Source organism: Lissotriton helveticus, chromosome 9 (genome assembly GCF_964261635.1).
Source record: "Lissotriton helveticus chromosome 9, aLisHel1.1, whole genome shotgun sequence".
NCBI lineage: Eukaryota > Metazoa > Chordata > Amphibia > Caudata > Salamandridae > Lissotriton > Lissotriton helveticus.
In genome coordinates, this window is record NC_136070.1 from 38,528,434 (window position 1) to 38,548,093 (window position 19,660).

Sequence of the window (19,660 nt, forward strand, 5' to 3'; positions counted from 1 at the left end):
CCTGCCACATCGGCACGGCGAGAACGGCCCGATTCTGCACTTTACCACCCCTGTGCGCCTAGAATACGCGCGAATGTGCAGGACTTTTCCGATAGTATCTCATTAAACACTTGTGATGTTTCTCTGGGGCAGCCTCTGGCGACGTCCAGTTTATAAAGAATGCTGCCATATCAATGAAACCTTGCTATGCCATATCAATGAAACCTTGCTATGCCATATCAATGAAACCTTGCTATGCCATATCAATGAAACCTCGCTATGCCCTTGCTATGCCATATCAATGAAACCTTGCTATATAAGTGCACTAGCGCAGTCATTTTAAAGACGGGTTCGTGTGAATGTACAGCGCTGGAGGTCTGCCCTTTTACAGCGCCTACTTGGGAACTGGATTTACAAATCTGTTCAAAGAGTTCTTGGGCACCCAGGTCCTTTCGGACACTTGTAACACAACATTTGTGGCGCTCTTAAACATTCTGTCGAAGTGGCATCACTGCCAATATTATTAACCTAAGTGCGCATCTTTTTGTAGCGATGCATTAATTACCGTTGCCATTTAAGCATAAATACACAGTGAAAAAGTACATATAGATTTACTGAAAACGTATTGTGTGCTGGGTTAATACCTAGCTGCTAAACATATTTAGATGGAAATATTAACCTTCTGTATATCTGAGCATCAACGAGCGAAACACAGGAAAGGCCTTACTGTCAAGCAGCACAAGTTAAAAAGTGTGTGCGTGCGTGCCTAGGCACCCTGTTTGTTAAAAAAGACAATAAACTATCAGCTGTGTATGAATTTAGCCTATTCTTTTATTTCTGTGTGTTCATAGTAAACATTTTTGTAAGTGACAAACACGGGCATATGACCACAGTATCACAATCAAGAAATTTAAGACGACATAACAATCACTCGAATTTTTGCGGCATTTGCCAACACGTTACATATTTTTCCAAGGTTCAACCTAGAAGTACAATAGGCAGTAACATTTTACTACATTAAAAAAGTGACCTGTTAGTGAGCACGCACATCAAAATATACACAACACAAAACTGAAGGCAATCATTGATTTTGTCCCCTTCTGGTTCACTTGACCGAACAGTGCTGCAAACCACACAATGCGTTTTCAGTTGTTGAATTTAATGACTGTGTGTTGAATTCATTTTCATAAAAACCCAATCTTTGGTCTGAAGGTAAACAACAACAACATAAAAAACGGTTCCTTCCGAGAAAAGGACAAAATAACAAGTGGCCAGAAATTATGTCTTGGGCATGTTTTATTATTAAGTCTGCTTAAATACAAATTAACATTTTAAACTTTGTATTAAAAAGGTCTTTTGTTTTTTTTAAATGAATGTACTATTGTTTTTTTGTTCCGGGAAGGAGAAGCGCCGGCCAGGAGGGCCGTGATAACTTATAATACTGCAGGGTGGCTGCTGTTAGTGTGGGCTGAGGTGTGTCTGTTTCGCAGTCACTACTTGTCACATGGAGCACGGCTGGAGCGGTCCTACAGCGGCCCTCGCTGCTGCGGCTGGCACATGCCTAAGGCTGGCAGGGCTGGCGGGGGAGGGAGTAAAAAATACCTGGCTGGCAGCTCCGGCTCCGGGCGGACAAGGCAGGGCCGAGGTCAGTGGATGAGCGGGTTGGCCGCCGAGCCCTGCGGCTGGTGCGTGAAGTAGTCCGAGAGGCCCCCGGAGAGGCCGGAGGTGAAGCTGGGCAGGCCCGTCCGCAGCCCCTCGCAGCCGGCCAGCGAGGAGGGCGCCTGCGGGGAGCTGGAGGCCGAGGCGGCCCGGGCCGGCATGGACGCGCCCCCGCCCTGCGCAGTCATGGACGGGTGCGGCACGTGCGGGAAGAAGTAGCTGGTCTGGCCGGCCGTCAGCAGGTTGACGGAGCAGGGGTTGAGCGAGTAGGTGCCCGAGCAGGGCACGGAGAGGCCGCAGGGCACGGAGGCGGCCAGCGCGGCGGCCGTCAGGTGGTGCGTGGCGTAGGGCAGCTCGCCGTTCACCAGCCGGTCCACGCTCAGCCCGTTGGCGGCGGCCGAGAAGGAGTGCGAGCCGTAGGGCAGCGGGTGCCCGGGGTAGGCGGAGGCGCCGCCGCCGTAGCCCAGGCCGCCGCCGCCGGCCCGCGGGTGGTGCAGCGACAGGAAGGGCGACATGGGCCAGTAGAGGGAGCCCGCCCGGTCCATGAAGGTCAGGCCGCCCGAGGCCAGCCGCGCCCCGCGCTTGAAGGCCAGCTTGGCGCGGGAGGTGGTGGAGCGGCGCCGCAGCTTGCCCGTGGTGCCGCCGATGAAGACGTCGTCGCTCGACGGGTCCAGCATCCAGTAGTTGCCCTTGCCCGGGTCGTCGTAGTGCCGCGGCACCTTGACGAAGCACTTGTTGAGGCTGAGGTTGTGGCGGATGGAGTTCTGCCAGCCCTGCTTGTTCTCGCGGTAGTAGGGGAAGTTCTTCATGATGAACTCGTAGATGCCGTTGAGCGTCAGCCGCTTCTCGGCGCTCTGCCGGATGGCCATCATGATCAGCGCGTTGTAGCTGAAGGGCGGCTTCTCGTACTTGCCGTTCTTCTTGTCGGCCGCGTCCTTGGGGCCGTCGCCCTCCTTGGCCCCGGCCTCGCCACCGCCGCTGCCCTTCTTGTCCTCCGCCGCCTTGTCGTCGGGCTCGGCCGCGGGCTGCGGCTCGGGGGCGGCCGGCTCGGGCAGGCTCTTGTCGGCCGGCTCGTCCTCGGGCCGGTGGTGGGGCGGCGGCGGCGGGTGCCCGTGGTGCTGCTGCTGCTGGTGGTGCTGATGGTGCGGGTGGTGGTGGTGCGGGTGATGCGGGTGGTGCGGGGCCGGGGGGTGGTTGTCGTTCAGCACCGCCTCGGGCACCAGGCTGTTGATGCTGAAGGAGGACTTGGGCAGCATTTTCACTTCTTTCCTCTCCCCCATGTCCAACATAGCCGAGGGGGGCGGGGGCGAGGGCACTTCAGGGAAACTTGCTGCCGCGGGCGCGGGCACCGGCCGGAGCGGGGCTCAGCATGGAGCTCGGGGCTCGGGCATCACAACAACTGCCCCAGGAGCCGGGCCACTACTTCATGGTCCGCGCGGCAGACCCCCTGACAACACAGTCACAACAAGCGCCCTGTCCGAGGCCAGCGCAGCTCCCATTAATTCCGAGCTGCCACTCGCGCGCTGTAAAGAGGAGCGCAGAGCCGGCGCGCACCTCTGGGGCCCGCCAGCCAATCCGCGCGCACGCCGAGGCGCCGCCGCCAGCCCGCTGCCGGCCAATCGGCGAGCAGCCTCGCCCTGCGCCTCCGTGGCTCCGCCCCCTCCTGCGGCGGAGGGATCCCTGCTTCCGGGGCCTGTGCGCTGGCTCGGCGGAGGGATCCGCGCCGGCGACGGGGCTCGCTGCCCTGCTGCCCTCCCGCTCCCCTTTCAGCCCCAAATCCGCTCTCTCTCCAGCCAAACTTCTCACCCCGCTCCCAGAGGGCACGGGATCACCTTACTTTTATCATCAATATTTCCACCCCTGGATTAAACTTGCTTGGCAGCTTGTATTTAGGGGAGGGACTGGAAAAGATGAATCCGAGAGAGGAGGAAAGATGATGCTCGCCTTCCAGAGGTACTATTTCGTCAAGCTGTATTTATCCTACTTTTTTGTAATTCTTGTTTTGAGATACTTTCTTTTGTTGCACACATGTATTTGGGTCTTAACCGTGTATGCTTTGTTTACGCCGTTTTCGTTTTCTGTGGGTCATAAGATTCCCATGTTATGAGGCTCCCTTCCCTTTGAAGCTTTGACGTCTTAATTGCCTCCTCCAGATCCAGGGAAGGAGGTCGGTGCGGAGTCCGGGGTCTGAGCACAACTGGATCTTCAGCGTTTGGAAAGGAAAGCATCTGGAGGGAGCCCTGGGAGGAGATCTGCACACAGAGGCCCCTTTCTGGGCGATGGACGAGGTGTGCACGCATGGCTGCCCTCCCTCCCGCCCGCGGCCGCAGTTAATGCTGTAAATCCATTGTTTCCGTGGACATTGTTGTCAGGCCGCGAAGGCACCTTGGCCCCCGCTGCACTGCTTGTGTTTCATTCTTTGACCCGGAAGGCATGCGCGGGCTGAGACCCTGCAGAGGCCCGGCCAGCGGTGCCCGCGGGCGCCCACCCTAAGCCCGCACGGCTTCCTGCTGCAGGGCCGCCCATTGTTTGGGGGTCTGTGGCCGCCGGGGCAGGGGGTTCCCCTCGGTGGCACATGCGGGGGTTTGCTGTGACTCAAGTCCTCGTGGACGAGCCGGTGGCTTCAGGGATGCTGAGGCCTGCCTGCCCCATTTCAATAAATAAACACGCAGGAATGCTGCTCCCACGGCCACCTCTGCCCGGGCGAGGCCACCAGCGCCTTGTGCGCAGTGTCACAACACCAGAGCAGCTTTGTGTCATGTAAAACACATGCACGAACATGTATATATTATTTTTGAATTATGTATATAACTGATGTCTGATACTCGTTCATTTAAGTTTGACTCCTTGTAAACAAACAGTTTAACAGCTGTCGCAGAAGCCAATTCTGCAAGATATTTTGGCAAACACGTAAATAAACACACACCTCTCATTAGAATGTTCCTCTTGTAATATTTTGCAATGTTTCTCTTTTGCAGGCCGTTACTCGTGAACCTGCAACGAAGTACTTCTGGCCCACAAGCATTGTTTACGGATGGCTGAAATGTGAAATAGAATGTATTCCCATAGGGTGTAATCAAAGAATCCTTTTGGAACTTGCTGGGGAAATAATGTGCTTATTGTGCGATGTTGTGTATGTTGATAGGCCCACATAAAACATACGCAGGTTTCCAGGACACTGATCATGGGAGAGATTCATTGTAAAGAGTAATTGCTATGGTATGTATTGCTAACAATTCCTTTGGTTTTATTTAAAACAGACGGCCAGCGGTGGACGCCGGTCGGGCACTTCCAAGAGTAAATAAACGAGCTTACCAGTTAATGTGCAAATGTTAAGGCCGCTTAAACAATCGAGATTATCGACTGCCTGTTCGGTTTGCCCCGAACATCAAAGTGGGGATTAAGGGCTCCAGTTTGGTGCCTTTACACCGAATCAACATCGATGTGCGCCTAATAGGGACATGTGAGGAAACGGTTTGACCAGGCACGTGAGTTCTGGATCACCTGTCCGTCACACGCTTCATGTTAGTATATATATATTTAAAGAACGCGGCACACTTCATGTGCAAGTTACTAAACCAAAAGACGAGCATAATTGTTCTTGAGTCATTGGCACGATTCGAGCTTGCCCTGTGCCGGATTCGCCCCGCTGCCCCTCCCGCTCTCCCTCACATGGCTGCCAGGTACATCAAATAAGAACCTGGTACCTTCTTCGATGACACCAACAAAAATGCAGATGTGTTGTGCCCACCCACCCGAGAAGTGATGCGCGTCTTCAGGAGAAGAAACAAGGTCCCACCTAACAACTGCGAGGAAAGAATGTCCTGCCTCAGTCAGTCGACGATTCCTGAATTCAGAAGACTCTTTAAATAGAAGGAAAGGAGGCGACCCACGGGCACGGCAGCGTGCCCACCGGTGCACTGTGTGATATCACACTGATATCTCTGGCCCGTGAGAGGTGGGCATCGCCCCTTGCCCAGCAGACACACACATGTATTATTCCTCTGCCCGCGGATGCGTGTGTTTATTCTTACCGCTCCCAGTCGTAAACAAAGGCTATACCTGTTTGTGACACTAATACAATTGTATTTGTGTGTGTGTTTGTTGCATACATATTTATTCACACGTTTTTAACACATGTTCGTACTTCAGTGTGTGCGTACAGAAGTTCACGATCAAAAAACACTTTTTTGCACACATACATATGAACACAGACCCGGTCACACGTATGTAACCTAAAACGCACGCACACGTGTGCACACATATACAAAAGTATGGACGCCCACGTACTTATGCACACAAACACAGTTTATATAGGTACGCACTGACATCACTCCCCCTAAGTCACTCTGCGGCTGTTGGAGAGCCTGCCCCTACGCCACCCCTGCCGGGGGTGGAACCGCGATCCGCCGCGGTGCCTGCCCTCCGCAGGGTGACACGCTGTAGTGTAACCGCAGTCTGGGGAAGGACAGGTTACGTAAACATTTACTGATGCCGAGTAACTACGCTGTTTGTGCTCTGATATCCAAGAAGGAAAGTGTTGATTAACACAGAAGGGAAAAAAACGAAATTAGCTGATTGCATGCTCATAAGTGCAAGCTGTCATTGAACTGCCTTTAAACAGCTGGGTGTTTGTGTTGAAAAATCTCTTGTGTTTTTGCTAATGCTGAAATAAGCATGATTTTGTATACCAAACATTTTCAGATCATTAAAATTTGTAATCTAGGCTGGTTTGAAAGACAAAGAAGAGAAACTGCGCCATTTGGCAGTGGAATTTGCAGATATTATATGAAGTCAATCAGGTTTGCACAAAGTGTGCATAGTGGGTTCGACGGCGCCTGCAGTTTAGTACACACAGGGCCAGACGTGCCTCGTGTTTGTTAACACTGTACATTTGATTGCCTCCGTTTCAGTCAGCTGGAGAGGGCCCGGCGGAAGGATACGAGGCGCACGGACTCGGGGGTGACACGGGCTCGGGGGGTCGGCCAGCCGTAGGGCCCCTAGGGCCAAAGGTCTGTGTACATCGTACGAAACAATTACTATCACAGACTATAATATATTGCCTTTGTGATGGAAGGAAGGGTGGGATACCTATGGGAAACAGCACGCCCTCGGCTGCCGGGGTCTGGACGGAGACCACCGCCTTTGGGGGGATGGTAGCTTCCAGGACGGTGCGTTTTGCAATAAGCAGAGACCCTGCCCCAGAATAAGGCATCCGAGTGTGACGTCATTCTTGCCCGGACCTTAAAGACAGGCGCATGCGTGGTCTACCCCAGGGTGCCAGGCCCGAGGCCCACCTAATGTCTCCGGACTGGGCCCACTCTCCAGCCCTGCACGGGCAGCAGGGGTGCTTTGTTCGAGACAAGCCCCCCCCCCCCCCTCTGCACCAGCCCCGCAGGCAGCAAAGCGCTTCCGGGGCAAGTGGGCCTCCCCAGCCCCTTGGCATTTACCTTGGCAATCCTTGCACAGTAAATGGGCCACTGTGGGCGCCCTCAATTCACTAATATCCGCGTGGAACCCGGGAGGCGAGCGCCGTGTAAAATGAAAGGGTTATGGGTGGACGTAAAGCGAATGTTTCTATATCGTGGAGAACAAGAAACTATTTTAGGCTTCCCCGGGAGGGTCGTGTTGGGGGTGGGTTCGGCTAGGAAAGTGAAAGAGAAGCCGACTGCAGCATCGCGTCTTTCGCTCTTCACAATATTCCCTGGTTACAAGTTAGAGCAGTCGAATTACTTTGCACAAGTGTTTTTGTATCGTCACAGCAACCCGGCCGCCACTCCAAAGCGAGTCAAAACAATTAGTGTCACGGAAATGTGTTACAAGGTATCGGGGATGGAAAGAATCAGCTCCCCCTACTTAAAGTGCACCCGTCCCACGTGCAGCATTTCACCCACCACATTCCTATGTACAGCATTTCAGCCTCCTCGCAGGGACATCTTAAAGGGTTTGGGGCCCAGACCTAACGTGTTTTGGGGCCCCTGTTCGATCAGCTTTGGATTTGATCCAGCTTCAGTTATTTCACTCCCTCTTTTGCCAGGCCACTGACAGTGCCCTGGGAACAGACACCCTGGCACACATTGTAAATGTGTTTACATCTAATATTCAGGCATAATGACGCGTGTTTTGACTATTGTAACACAGCAGCGGCTCACTAACATTACTGCAAACAATCTCTATGACACTCTCCCATTTTTCATATGCGAGGTCATGTTTGGATGTGAAAGATTTTTTTTGTATGGATGTTGCATGAAACATAAACACGCTTTCTCTGTAAAATGTCTGTAATAAACTCTCACAAGTCACCTAGATTCAAAATACATTAAATGAAAACGGTATTTAGAAGACAATTTGAACATTATTAAAGGCCCTCAGGGAAAGTCTCTACAGGACAGAGATGCCCATATCAGAGCCCCCCAGAAAGGCTGGGGCCCTGGGCCCGAGCCCACACTGCCTCCTGGCTGCCCCTCCCCCTCGGCCTGACACAGCGCATGCCCCGTGAATACTGTCACCCCCCACACCCCAGCACAGGGCTCTGCTCGCCTCTCAGCAGCTCGGATCCCCAGCAGCTGCCGCTGCTGCTGGTGCAAACAGTCGGTGATTAGAAGTTACTCTATTTAGCGTGTTGCATCCTTCGTCTGTGGCGCTTTGGTTACAGGTTCTACCATTAGGTTTGCGAGAACAGTAGTGAGCTAAACTTCCCAGGGAGAGGTCTTCACACCAGGGAAGTGTGACTTCTCTCCAGCAACCCTGCCTCGTCACTCATTAGGAACCTGCAGGTTGCTGCGGCTTCTCTGAGCACAGGCGCACTGGGCAGAGCTATCGAGGGTGCGGCAGGTGCAGTCGCACCGGCGCCAAGGGAGGATGCGGCTGGAGACACGTGTGCCCCCAGGACAGGCACCTCCCCAGCGCTGCTGCCCTGTCAGCGGAGCTCCCGTCCATCACAACATTGTGGCACCAGCACATTTGCCTGAAAATCACAGATACGGCCCTCTTTGGGAAAACACGAGCATTTAAAGGCGCCTAACAGCGAATGGAATCCTGCACTGGGCGCATGGCACACCCAGGGCAAAGCGAACCGAGGCGCCTGGCAGCTGCCCAGCCCTGGCGAGCGGCTTCACCCCCCCGCACGTCAAGGTGCGGCGTGCAGTGCTTTTTGGTGTCTACAATTGTCAAGTAAATGTAGCCGACACCGTTTCAAAGCGGCTGGTTTATTGCAGCATGTTTGAGGCGGAGGCTTTAAACCTCCGAGAAGCGGCGCGAAGCCTCCTTCGGGTCCGAACGGATCGATATTTCCTTGTTTGTGTTCCTCTGCTTCTCAAATCAAACCAATATTCCTTGATCGCTAACAGTTGTCTGACCACATGTTCTGTGCGAACTCCAACTCACAGTGCTTTTAGTAGATCGGCGGGTCCACCAGATGGCTCTGGTCAGGGCCGGACTGGGGCAAAGATAGGGCTGGGCGCCAACATCGAAGCTAAAAAAGGTGCGCCCTGTTTGGAAATCAGGGCAGCTTTGAACTTCCGAATACAGGCTGTAGGAGTATTTCCAAGGTATGAAAGACTGCAAGGAAATGAGATTACTGAAGGCAAGCCATGTTTTAATATCAGTTAAATATACTTTAAAATCTGGCCTGCCAGCCAGAACACAGGCCGTTAAACAGCCAACCCCCTGGCTCACGCATTGGCCGCCACACCGGCCCGCCAGGTATAGGCCTGTCCGAGCCTGGGCCGAGCAGGGAGGCCGGTCCATCGGAGCGGCATTGGAAGGCCAGTGCCCGCAGGCCGTCCCGCCGCCAGAACGAGCTCTGTGGCCACATCATCCACCGCACGTGCGTTTGGAGAGGTCATTAGTGCCACGAGCCTGCGAGGGGTGCGGAGTGTATGTCTGAATGTCAGGGGCGGAGGCGGGCTCCTAGCTGGTGTGTCAGCCCCTCGGCCTACAAGTCTACAGCAGGCCCTAAGAATGCCCCCATCGCCATCTGATGCTCCCCTTTTTAGTGTGCCCGCTACTACCCGGAGGACTCTGTGAGGCTGCACAGGTGGACTTGGTATTTTATAAAAGTATGCACGTCATACCTTCACAGAGTCGGACTTCCATGTGAGAACGGGGACTTTTACAAAGCTTTAATATCCCCGTTTGAACATTTTGTAGGTGAGCGTACATTGAAAGACGCCTGCATCTTAAGTACATTCCTTGCAAGTGCTGAGTCACCTGCAAGAAAAAGCTGCGTATTTATTTATTTAAAGAGTTTTCAAATTCAAAATTTCAAAGCTTTATTCGACAGCAAGTCATAAAAGCAATTTTTACATCCTACACTACACAATAAATACTACAACAATGTTAAAATCATTATTTAAAAAAACTCATTAAACATGGTGCTGTCATATTACAATTTTAGAGACAAATTATACATACTAATTAAAATGGTTCAATAAAACCTGTATAATTAAAACTAATCTATGGTGAACGGTGTCAGTTAATTCATCGAGCGGTATCTAGCTGTTGTAAAGTGCGGGTGCGTATGGTCCATGACCAACCTAAAAATTTTGCAACAGCAGTCGCCAAGCAAGGTGTACAGTCCGATTCCAGCAATCTTAGCGCCTCTATACACCTGCGCATACCTAGATTTAAGCACACTGGTTTTATCCATTTTCGTCGTGGGCTAACATAAAGGGGGCAAACAAACAGTATATGAGCAATGTTCTCTATCAAATCTTTACAAAGGGGACATTTATCGTCCTGAATTACTGACCATTTGCGGGTAAACGCCTTTGTAGGAAGCGTCCCGATTCTGAATTGGAAATACAATTTTCTGTCAGATGGCCTTTCAATAATGTCCCAATATGGCTCACAAAATGGTACGGGTTTAATATCCAAAAAACGTCCAGTTAGATTTATGTTAGAACCATTGCTATAAGCGGACGACCATACCATTTCCCAATACATGTTTTTCAGTATAGCCTTTGGTGGAAAGCTTTCAACATTGGGAGAATTCCACAGATGGTCTAATTCCAGCTTAGTGAGCAACCCTCTTATTTCCTTTAGCCACGAGATCGAATGAAAGCAATCTGCCCTAATGATGTCCTTTAGGGCAGTGGCATAGTGCCCAAGTTCAGGAGTAGTCATGATGCGTCTCCAGTATAATAGGGGTCGCAGCCGTGCCAAGTCCTCAATGTTTTTCCTGCCAAGGTCATATGCCAGTGCTACGGTTAGAGTACTTTGGGGAACCCCAATCAGACGGCGAAAAAACCTATTTTCCGCCAATGTTAGTTGTTTCAAGTTGGAGAAACCCCAAAGTTCCGAACCGTATAAAGAGGCACTGATCACCTTCATATTATAAATTTCTAGGGCAGGGGTGATAGGCTTAGTCAATGAGGCTTTATGTTTATGGGCCACTACACCCGCCAACTGGTGGAATTTTAAGACAGCCATGTCAATGTGGTTTTTCCTGCTCATGTTACACTGAAGGGTTATACCTAGATACGTGAAAGCCTCAACCTGTTCTAAGGGAATACCGTTAAAATTAATTGAGCCCTTGAAAGTATTCCGCTGGTTCAGACACATGAACTTGGTTTTGGATGTATTTATCTCAAGTCCACGTGTTTGGCAGAACTCACCAAAAGAGTTAACTGCCTTCTGGAGCCCACTCGGTGTGCGAGAAACTATGAGCGTGTCGTCCGCAAACATGAGAACAGGCACGCGTGCCCCTGCTAAAACAGGTGCATCGGTGGGAGAACGACCTAGATGGTCTACAATGCCATTGATGTAAATAGAAAACAGTGTCGGTGCCAAAACACACCCCTGCCGAACCCCACGTTCGACGGGGAATGTGTCAGTCACCTCACCTTGGGCCCCCTGTCGAAAAGTCAGCCCATAACGCCCCGGATGCCCAGGCTGCTGGCGCAGGGCGACTCTTCGTTTCCATCTTGAATAGTTACCAAATAAAGAGACGGGCACTGGAAGTAGGAAAACAAGAACAGAGTTTATTACTCATGAGGAGAGCCTGTCCTTTGGGACACTCGCATAGTGTCTTCGGGAGGTGCTCTAACAAGTTCTCTGAGGTTTCGCCTTTTATACACAGGTTCGTGACACACAGGCATCCTATATTACAATCAATACATTGTATAGTATGAAGGTATTTCAACACGTGGCTACAGTACGGGTCCTAATCCCCCATGCAAGAGGAGGGGCTGTCACGCAGCTGAGCGTTCTGCTGATTCCATTGGAATGTGTGTGTCTGATCGAGTCTCATGGGGTGGGGTGGCCATGATCAATAGGAGCTTCTTCCAAGAGAGACGAGTGCATAAAGTAGTAGGCAATAAACTGTATCCTCAGGCTAAGGGATGACCAGTGGTCCGTGCAAACATTCAGGCTCAGAGGAAGAGGTCATCAAAGGAGAGATATTCATGAAAGGGCGGGTCAGTGTGGACAATCGAGTGTTGTGGAAGGGTTGATCACAAGAGGGGTATTCAAGGGCAGGAAGGAGGTGTTGGTCAGGCGCGGGGTGCGATTCTTTAGGGACAGAGCCATGCGGGAGGGGAGGGCTCATGACTTGGGCATGAGAGAGCGGGGGCAGTCAGGGTGCACGGGGGATGCTTGCAGGGTCAGGGAAGTGCGCTTGATGAGTGATTGTGGACAGGGAGACCATGGTACCTAAAATGGCTGTCGCGTACGTGTGTGCATGGGTCTATGCTAGGGAGACAACACAGTCAGAGTTTTAGCAATATTCGTTCTGTTTACATCAAGGGGCACTGAGAACACAAATGAACGCCGCTTATGTACATACATATTGCTAATTTTAACAGTCCCCACTTTTTACATAAGCACGTTCAATTTCTACACAGTCGATGTGATAGGCAGAATACAATGCGTGTCAATCTACGTCTGTTGGGCTCTTTTATACAATCCTAGAAATCGGCATAATATTTAGTCGGTGTAGAATCAAGAACATTTTTTCCGATACATAAAAATCAAGTTCACATTTTTCCCTCTAGTGGCATCACGTACAGAAAGAACGTTCTGATACCTTCCGGCTTGTCAGTATTATAGGGAATTTTCGGAAAACCTAACCACATGAGTGACCGATGAAACATTTCTTAAAAGGCAATACAAAATGGTTGAGGGAGGTATTCAATTCGATACAAGTAATTTAGTCAAGGGGCGAATAGAAAGTTCTGGAAAGGGGGAGGGTCTTTGTCGCAATGTCTTTTAACAGGGTCCGTCTTCTTTTGTTGGCGCTGCTGAGCACCGGCGGTGGAGCTATAAGTCCAGCTCGGAATCGTCCTTACACGTTGCAGGGTGCGATCAGTCCTTTGCTGTTAGATCACAGTCCTGTTTCCTAACTCATTTTCTTAGGGGTGCCTTATGCTGGGCACCTGCGTGTCTTTCTTGTCTTTCGTGGCAAAATCCCAGTCCATAGTCAAAGTTTATATGAAAGAGGTGTTTGAACAATCGAGGGAAGAGAGGGCGGAGTGGGGCCAGATCTTTGAACACACCAAGGGACCAAGGGAGCAAAGGATGATGAGCAGGCAAGCCCAACAATCGGACTAAAAAGGGGACGGGGACTTCAGGCACAAGAGGGTCAGCGAGTCGAGGGCTTCAAGGCAGCCCTTCATTCCTCCATCTGCTGAGTTTGAAAGTTATGCCTCGTCCCACGTCACGTTGCTCTGCGGCTCCACCTTTGGTCGTCACACGTGCTCCATGATCTGTGGCCAGGCTGTGCGTCACGTCCAGCTCCTCTCCTCCGGTGATTGTATCTTTGAACGGGGGAAAAACAAGTTTTAGAAAACTGGTCGAGAGAACAGATATACATCTCAATTCCTTCCCCATTCCTGAGTAGGTGGGGGATAAGTTCATCGGTCACAGTCAGAGGTCGTCACTTATGGAGTCTGGAGAAGGGCATTGCATATTGAATTTTATAGGCTGGCTTGGTATTCATCCGCGACATATGATAAGAGAAATTTGGCTTTTATACACAATGTATTACGTTACAAAAAATCGAGTAGAGACTCGTTCTTCCCTTTAACCCAAGTATCGACAATACTACATCTTCTTTCGGGGTCGGCTAATTCTTGCAAGCAGGGGTATTATCATCATGAAGAAGGGGGAGTGGTGGATGTAAAACATGGCTTTCCTGGGGGATGACCGTTAATCGAGGTCCTCAAATTACATTTCGTGGGTAGCTGCATGGGTCTGGGGTTGATCGGGGGCGCGTGGGTGCTTTGGACAGGGAGCTGGGGTCGATTGGGAGAAGTGGGGTACTCTGGGCGCCCGCACTTAGGTGCGAGGGGGTGGGGCAATCGTGGCATTGGGGATCGCATTTCTAAAACAGAAGACCATTGACGTTAGAGTTCCCTTTATAACAGGCCAGATTAGGGGACATCCGTCGTCTTACCTGTCCTTTCCTTTATTACCAACTTGGGTTCTATCGTTTGCAGAAAGGAGAGGTAGTAATATGGCAAGTCACAATCGTTTTGGGTTTGGTCAATTTTGTTGAACACCTTTGCGTTCGAGGAAATCCAATTATGTTTTTCGCCGGAGGGGCACAACGTCACTATACAAGAAGAGGAAAACAGGGGGGGGGGTTTGGAGAGAGAGAGAGAGAGAGAGAGAGAGAGTGAGAGAGAGAGAGAGTCGCACTTCTAAACGAACCATTTGGTGCACGTATGTCGCGGGGAGAGAGAGAGATGTGTACAATAATGGTCCATTCAGTGCGCACACAACATAGAACAGCAGGGGTTAAGTAATGCGTAAACACACGCGGGGAGACGACGTAGATCAATACATCACGTACACACAAACTCAGACGGGGAAGACAGTACCGGTATTACATACAAAGATCCAAGACAAAACATAAAACAGTTATTGGCCACAATTATCTTTTTCTGTATGCTGCGCATACTTATTGTCCTGAGCTCTTTTTACCTGTTTCTTATCTTTTATTTCGTTGGCGGCCTTTTACTGGTGGCTTTGATTGTACACACTTACGCTTTTGGCAACTGGTCATAAACTAACCTGGTCGGGCTAATGCTCACGGAGGTTTATTCGAGTCATTTTAGCAAGTGCGTTTCCAGGCTGAGACAACCGTTGGTGTCAATTGGAGGGCAATGGGGCAGCTTTTAGTTATATGTCTATGAGGTTGCGAAAAAGGAGGTAGTAGGTTTTCAAATATTGGTAATATCCCTAGTCATCTCGGCGGAGGATACTTGTGTAACCCTTACCTCGAAATACCCTAGACCTTTTCCTACTTAGTTAAACGTAAGAATGCTTAATCAAGTGTGTACATTATTCCTTTTTGCTTTATTCGGGGTTTGCCGCGGTTAGATACTATAATTAGACCCTTTTTTTTCTGTCTCGTCGTCCGCTGGATCACCATCTTCGTACATTAGTCGGCATTCCGAGGTGACCTGCAGAGAGGAGGGAAAAGAAGGGAGGGGAGAGCAGGAGGCTACATTGATACGCACTCGCGCGTACAAACCCAGAAAGACTTTCTACTTACTGCATACTCGGTCTATTTCCACAGGATGCAGTCACTGCCAACTGGGGCGTTTAAGCCCAGGTGGACCCTTAGCGTGACTTTTCTTATGCAGGTAGCATATAAGGTATAGGCGAAATACCAGGATCTTTAGCTGTTGCCTATGGCTGTATAAAAAGGAAGAAATACACAACAAAAATTTGACCCTTCCTATTTGCAATATTTCTACGTACTATACTTTTCAACCTTTTATCTAATCGAGCTTAGTCATTCCGTCTTCATTCTAGTTATATCGAAAAAATAGGGATCATTCATTCAAAACTTTATCAAGTTACACGGACAACTATAGTTGCTTTCTCAAAACTCTTTAATAAGAAAGTCGGTGCATAAATACAGGCCTACTCTCCTGTGGACCAGCCACGGAGCAGGCTGAAACTGTAGATGTGAGGATACTTTATTAGCAAAAAAAGCTGTAATGGAGTCGGTGGTCGTTTATTTCATCCATAAAGCGCGAAAAGCGCAATGAAATCATATTGAATCTTTTAGCGTGAGCGAATATCATAAACATCGAAATTTCGAACTTTCAATAATCATGATGCGCCAAACTCAACAACAATTCATTGTCCGAAGGTTCAATCGGTACCCATCTTACGCAAATTCATGGTCCTTCGTTGTCCGAACACCTAATCGGTACCCATCTCATATCAATTCATTGCTCGAGCCGACAGTATACATCCTATATCAATCCATTGTTTCGAACTCACAATCAGTACACATCCTATATCAATCTAAAAGTTTAAAAACTTCATACATATCCAAGGCTGAGCAATCGGGGTACAATAAAGAGTTGAGGGTTTCATTTGCTTTGGCGCCATCTTGGGTGTAGTCAGGCAGAACCAGGCATAGTCTAAATGTCTTCAAACTCGTGGTTGGGCCCAGAGCTTCCTTTGGTAGTCCAAAGTTCCGTTAAAGGGCAAAAGAAAGGATCGGTGGTTTGAACCATCAGTCAAAAAGGGGAGGGAGGCAACAACGTTCCTACCGGGTCATACTGTGCTTTCACCGGAACTGATCCGAACTGTGGTCAGCAAGATTCTAGTAATTCAAACTGAGGTTGGCGCCAGTATGGAAGCGCCGACGTCCCGCGGCTACATTTCCATCGTTCCGTGGGCAATCATGGCAGTCATTCCCCATCGGGGGTATTTGCGGGAGTCGGGGACTCCCGCGGCTCCTCTAGAATCTTCAAGGTTGTGGAGAACTATGATGGTGGAGTCAACAAGTGACCAGGCCATACCTGCATGCTGGGCCCACTCTTGCCAGGTCGACCGCCATCTTGGGAGTTCGGCAGCCGCCAGCAATCGCGGGGTCAAACGAGCGGACGGGCTCCAACCCGCTGGATGAGGCGTCGCGGCATCGCCATAGTGGATGAACCCTTTTCCGGGCGCCTGAAGCGTTGAGGGTGCAACTGGGAAGCCTCCACCTGGGGAGGCGGGAGAGGCCTGTTCGCACCGTCTCTCCCTCCCAGTGCACCCCGCGGCGCCTCGCTTGACATTTGTTATGGCCGGCGGCGATGAGGACGAGGGGGGGGGGTCGGAGGCATGTGCAAGACATCCCCCCAGTGTTGTCGAGGCCATTTTTGAAGAAAGAAGTGGTGCCTGGCGTGTTGCTGCTGCCATTACGGAGGAGAAAAGAAAGAAGTGGCGCCTGGCGTGTTGTCGCTGCTATTACGAAGGAGAAAAGGAAAAAAATGTCCCGTCTGTCTTTGGGCCAGGCTTCCGGTGGATGTCGGCCGGACGCCCCTTGCTCTGGCCCCATGAACGGGTTCCTTGGTTTATCGGCTGCAGCCGGATCCCATCGGCCCCGGACCGTTGGTGGCCGGACCGGGGGAGCATGTGGCGGGACTACCTGCAACTCTCAAGGGCCGCTGTGGCCGGACTGGGGGAGAGAGGGGAGGGTCGAGGAGACATTCCCCCCCCTGCAACTCTTCAGCGTTGTAAAGGCAATCCCCTGGCCGGGCCCCGCTGGCCCCTGTCTTTCCTCCGGCTCCACCCTATGTTACGATTTCCTGGCCGACTGTTGGCAGCAGGACCCGCCTTATATGGGTTGCTTCCGGCTGGGCGTAGCCGCACCCTGCTTCACTTTGGAATTTTCCAGAGTGGGGGCGGATGTTCTGCTGACTTTCATTTTCGACAGTTTACCGTTCTCGTTTCTAACGTTTCCTAGTTCTAGGGCATTACTAGGTTTTATTATTACGTATTGTTATTGTTTCTTTGTTCGTTGTTTAAATAAAAGTTCATGTTCATCAGTGGCCTACTGATTTCGTTTCCCTATTCCTTTCTTTACGGATTGTTTCATGCTAAAGTTTTCTGTTAACAGTTTACAGTGATCACTTTATTATCTCATATGTCCTTTTCACTAGGGGTGCTTTCTGGTCGGGTCAGATGATCTTCCTCTAGTAAATGGTCCGGGCGAAACTGGCGTATCAACCAGTGGGGAGTAGATAGGCATGACAGATTACAACTGGGGACAAAGGTCCGCATTACCTACCCTTCACTACTTGCAAAGACTAGAGTATGGCGACTTCTGTGCTCGTTTGCAAAAATAGAGAATACCTCCAAAAAGAACTTATTCCCAAACAGTCAATGTTCGGGCAAACAATCAATCAATGAGGAACGAAGTAGGTACGACGTGTTAAAGGTTTGCGTTGCCTACCCTTCACTCTCTGCAAAAGGGAGAGAGAATGTTGCTATTCTTCCCCGTTTTCAGGCAGAGAAGATTCCTAAGAGAACCAACTTCGAACAATTCAATGCTCGATTCAATCAATCAATCAATGGGGAGAAAAAGAATAGGCACGACGTGTTAAAGTTTTGCGTTGCCTACCCTTCACTATCTGCAAAGACTAAACAGAGTATGGTGATTCTGTGTTTGTTTGCAAATAGAGAATCTCCCAGAAGCAATCAATAGGTAATACTAGTATTATCAAACAATCAATCAATCAATCAATGTCGCAATTTGTCGTGTGTCACGACCTTACCCGGACCGGACCATGTGGACAGTTCTTCGCCTTCCTTTTTCCAGCGCCCACTCGTTCTCTTTCTCCATGTTTTTTTTTTTTTTCTTCCGGCATTCCTGTGGGCTTCCAGTCAGGACAACAGGTCACTTGAGAGAGAGGTCCGTTCGGAATCGGTGAAGTTCATTCAATCGGCAGCCGGACGAGGGCCCTCTCAAGGCAGGTATACTCCAATCATTTAGATGTTCACCCCATCGTCTGGACCTCTCTTACCGGACCTTATGTCGCTGATGGGCCCCGCGTTTAGGGCGCCAATTGTCGAAAAGTCAGCCCATAACGCCCCGGATGCCCAGGCTGCTGGCGCAGGGCGACTCTTCGTTTCCATCTTGAATAGTTACCAAATAAAGAGACGGGCACTGGAAGTAGGAAAACAAGAACAGAGTTTATTACTCATGAGGAGAGCCTGTCCTTTGGGACACTCGCATAGTGTCTTCGGGAGGTGCTCTAACAAGTTCTGTGAGGTTTCGCCTTTTATACACAGGTTCGTGACACACAGGCATCCTATATTACAATCAATACATTGTATAGTATGAAGGTATTTCAACACGTGGCTACAGTACGGGTCCTTATCCTCCATGCAAGAGGAGGGGCTGTCACGCAGCTGAGCGTTCTGCTGATTCCATTGGAATGTGTGTGTCTGATCGAGTCTCATGGGGTGGGGTGGCCATGATCAATAGGAGCTTCTTCCAAGAGAGACGAGTGCATAAAGTAGTAGGCAATAAACTGTATCCTCAGGCTAAGGGATGACCAGTGGTCCGTGCAAACATTCAGGCTCAGAGGAAGAGGTCATCAAAGGAGAGATATTCATGAAAGGGCGGGTCAGTGTGGACAATCGAGTGTTGTGGAAGGGTTGATCACAAGAGGGGTATTCAAGGGCGGGAAGGAGGTGTTGGTCAGGCGCGGGGTGCGATTCTTTAGGGACAGAGTCATGCGGGAGGGGAGGGCTCATGACTTGGGCATGAGAGAGCGGGGGCAGTCAGGGTGCACGGGGGATGCTTGCAGGGTCAGGGAAGTGCGCTTGATGAGTGATTGTGGACAGGGAGACCATGGTACCTAAAATGGCTGTCGCGTACGTGTGTGCATGGGTCTATGCTAGGGAGACAACACAGTCAGAGTTTTAGCAATATTCGTTCTGTTTACATCAAGGGGCACTGAGAACACAAATGAACGCCGCTTATGTACATACATATTGCTAATTTTAACACCCCCACCTAATTCTAGCGTAATTGTTCTCATGTAAGCGGACGAGTAGCGTCAGTAGTTCCGGGGCCATCCCAGCTTCGGCAAGCACCCTCCAAAGCTTAGAACGAGGAACTAAATCAAAAGCTGATTTTAAATCTACAAAAACAGCGTAGAGAGTCCCATTGGTTAGCATCACGTTCCTCCAGTAGAGAGCTATGAAAAAGAAGACCTGGTCAACTGAACTTATGCAAGGACGAAACCCAGCTTGATAAGGGGATAAAATGTATTTTTCTTCAATC

General features: G+C 50.3%; 2 protein-coding genes across 3 annotated transcripts in view; one reads left to right on the forward strand and one right to left on the reverse strand.

Annotated features, from left to right (window-relative positions):
* LOC144782607 (uncharacterized) overlaps positions 1-19,660 on the forward strand; it is a 913,515-nt gene that overhangs the window by 175,598 nt on the left and 718,257 nt on the right. The gene's annotated exons all lie outside the window — the stretch shown is intronic.
* On the reverse strand, positions 793-3,114 carry FOXG1 (forkhead box G1). The gene has a single exon (XM_078661970.1). It carries the CDS (start codon positions 2,925-2,927, stop codon positions 1,626-1,628), a length of 1,302 nt encoding a protein of 433 aa, XP_078518096.1. The 5' UTR covers positions 2,928-3,114; the 3' UTR covers positions 793-1,625.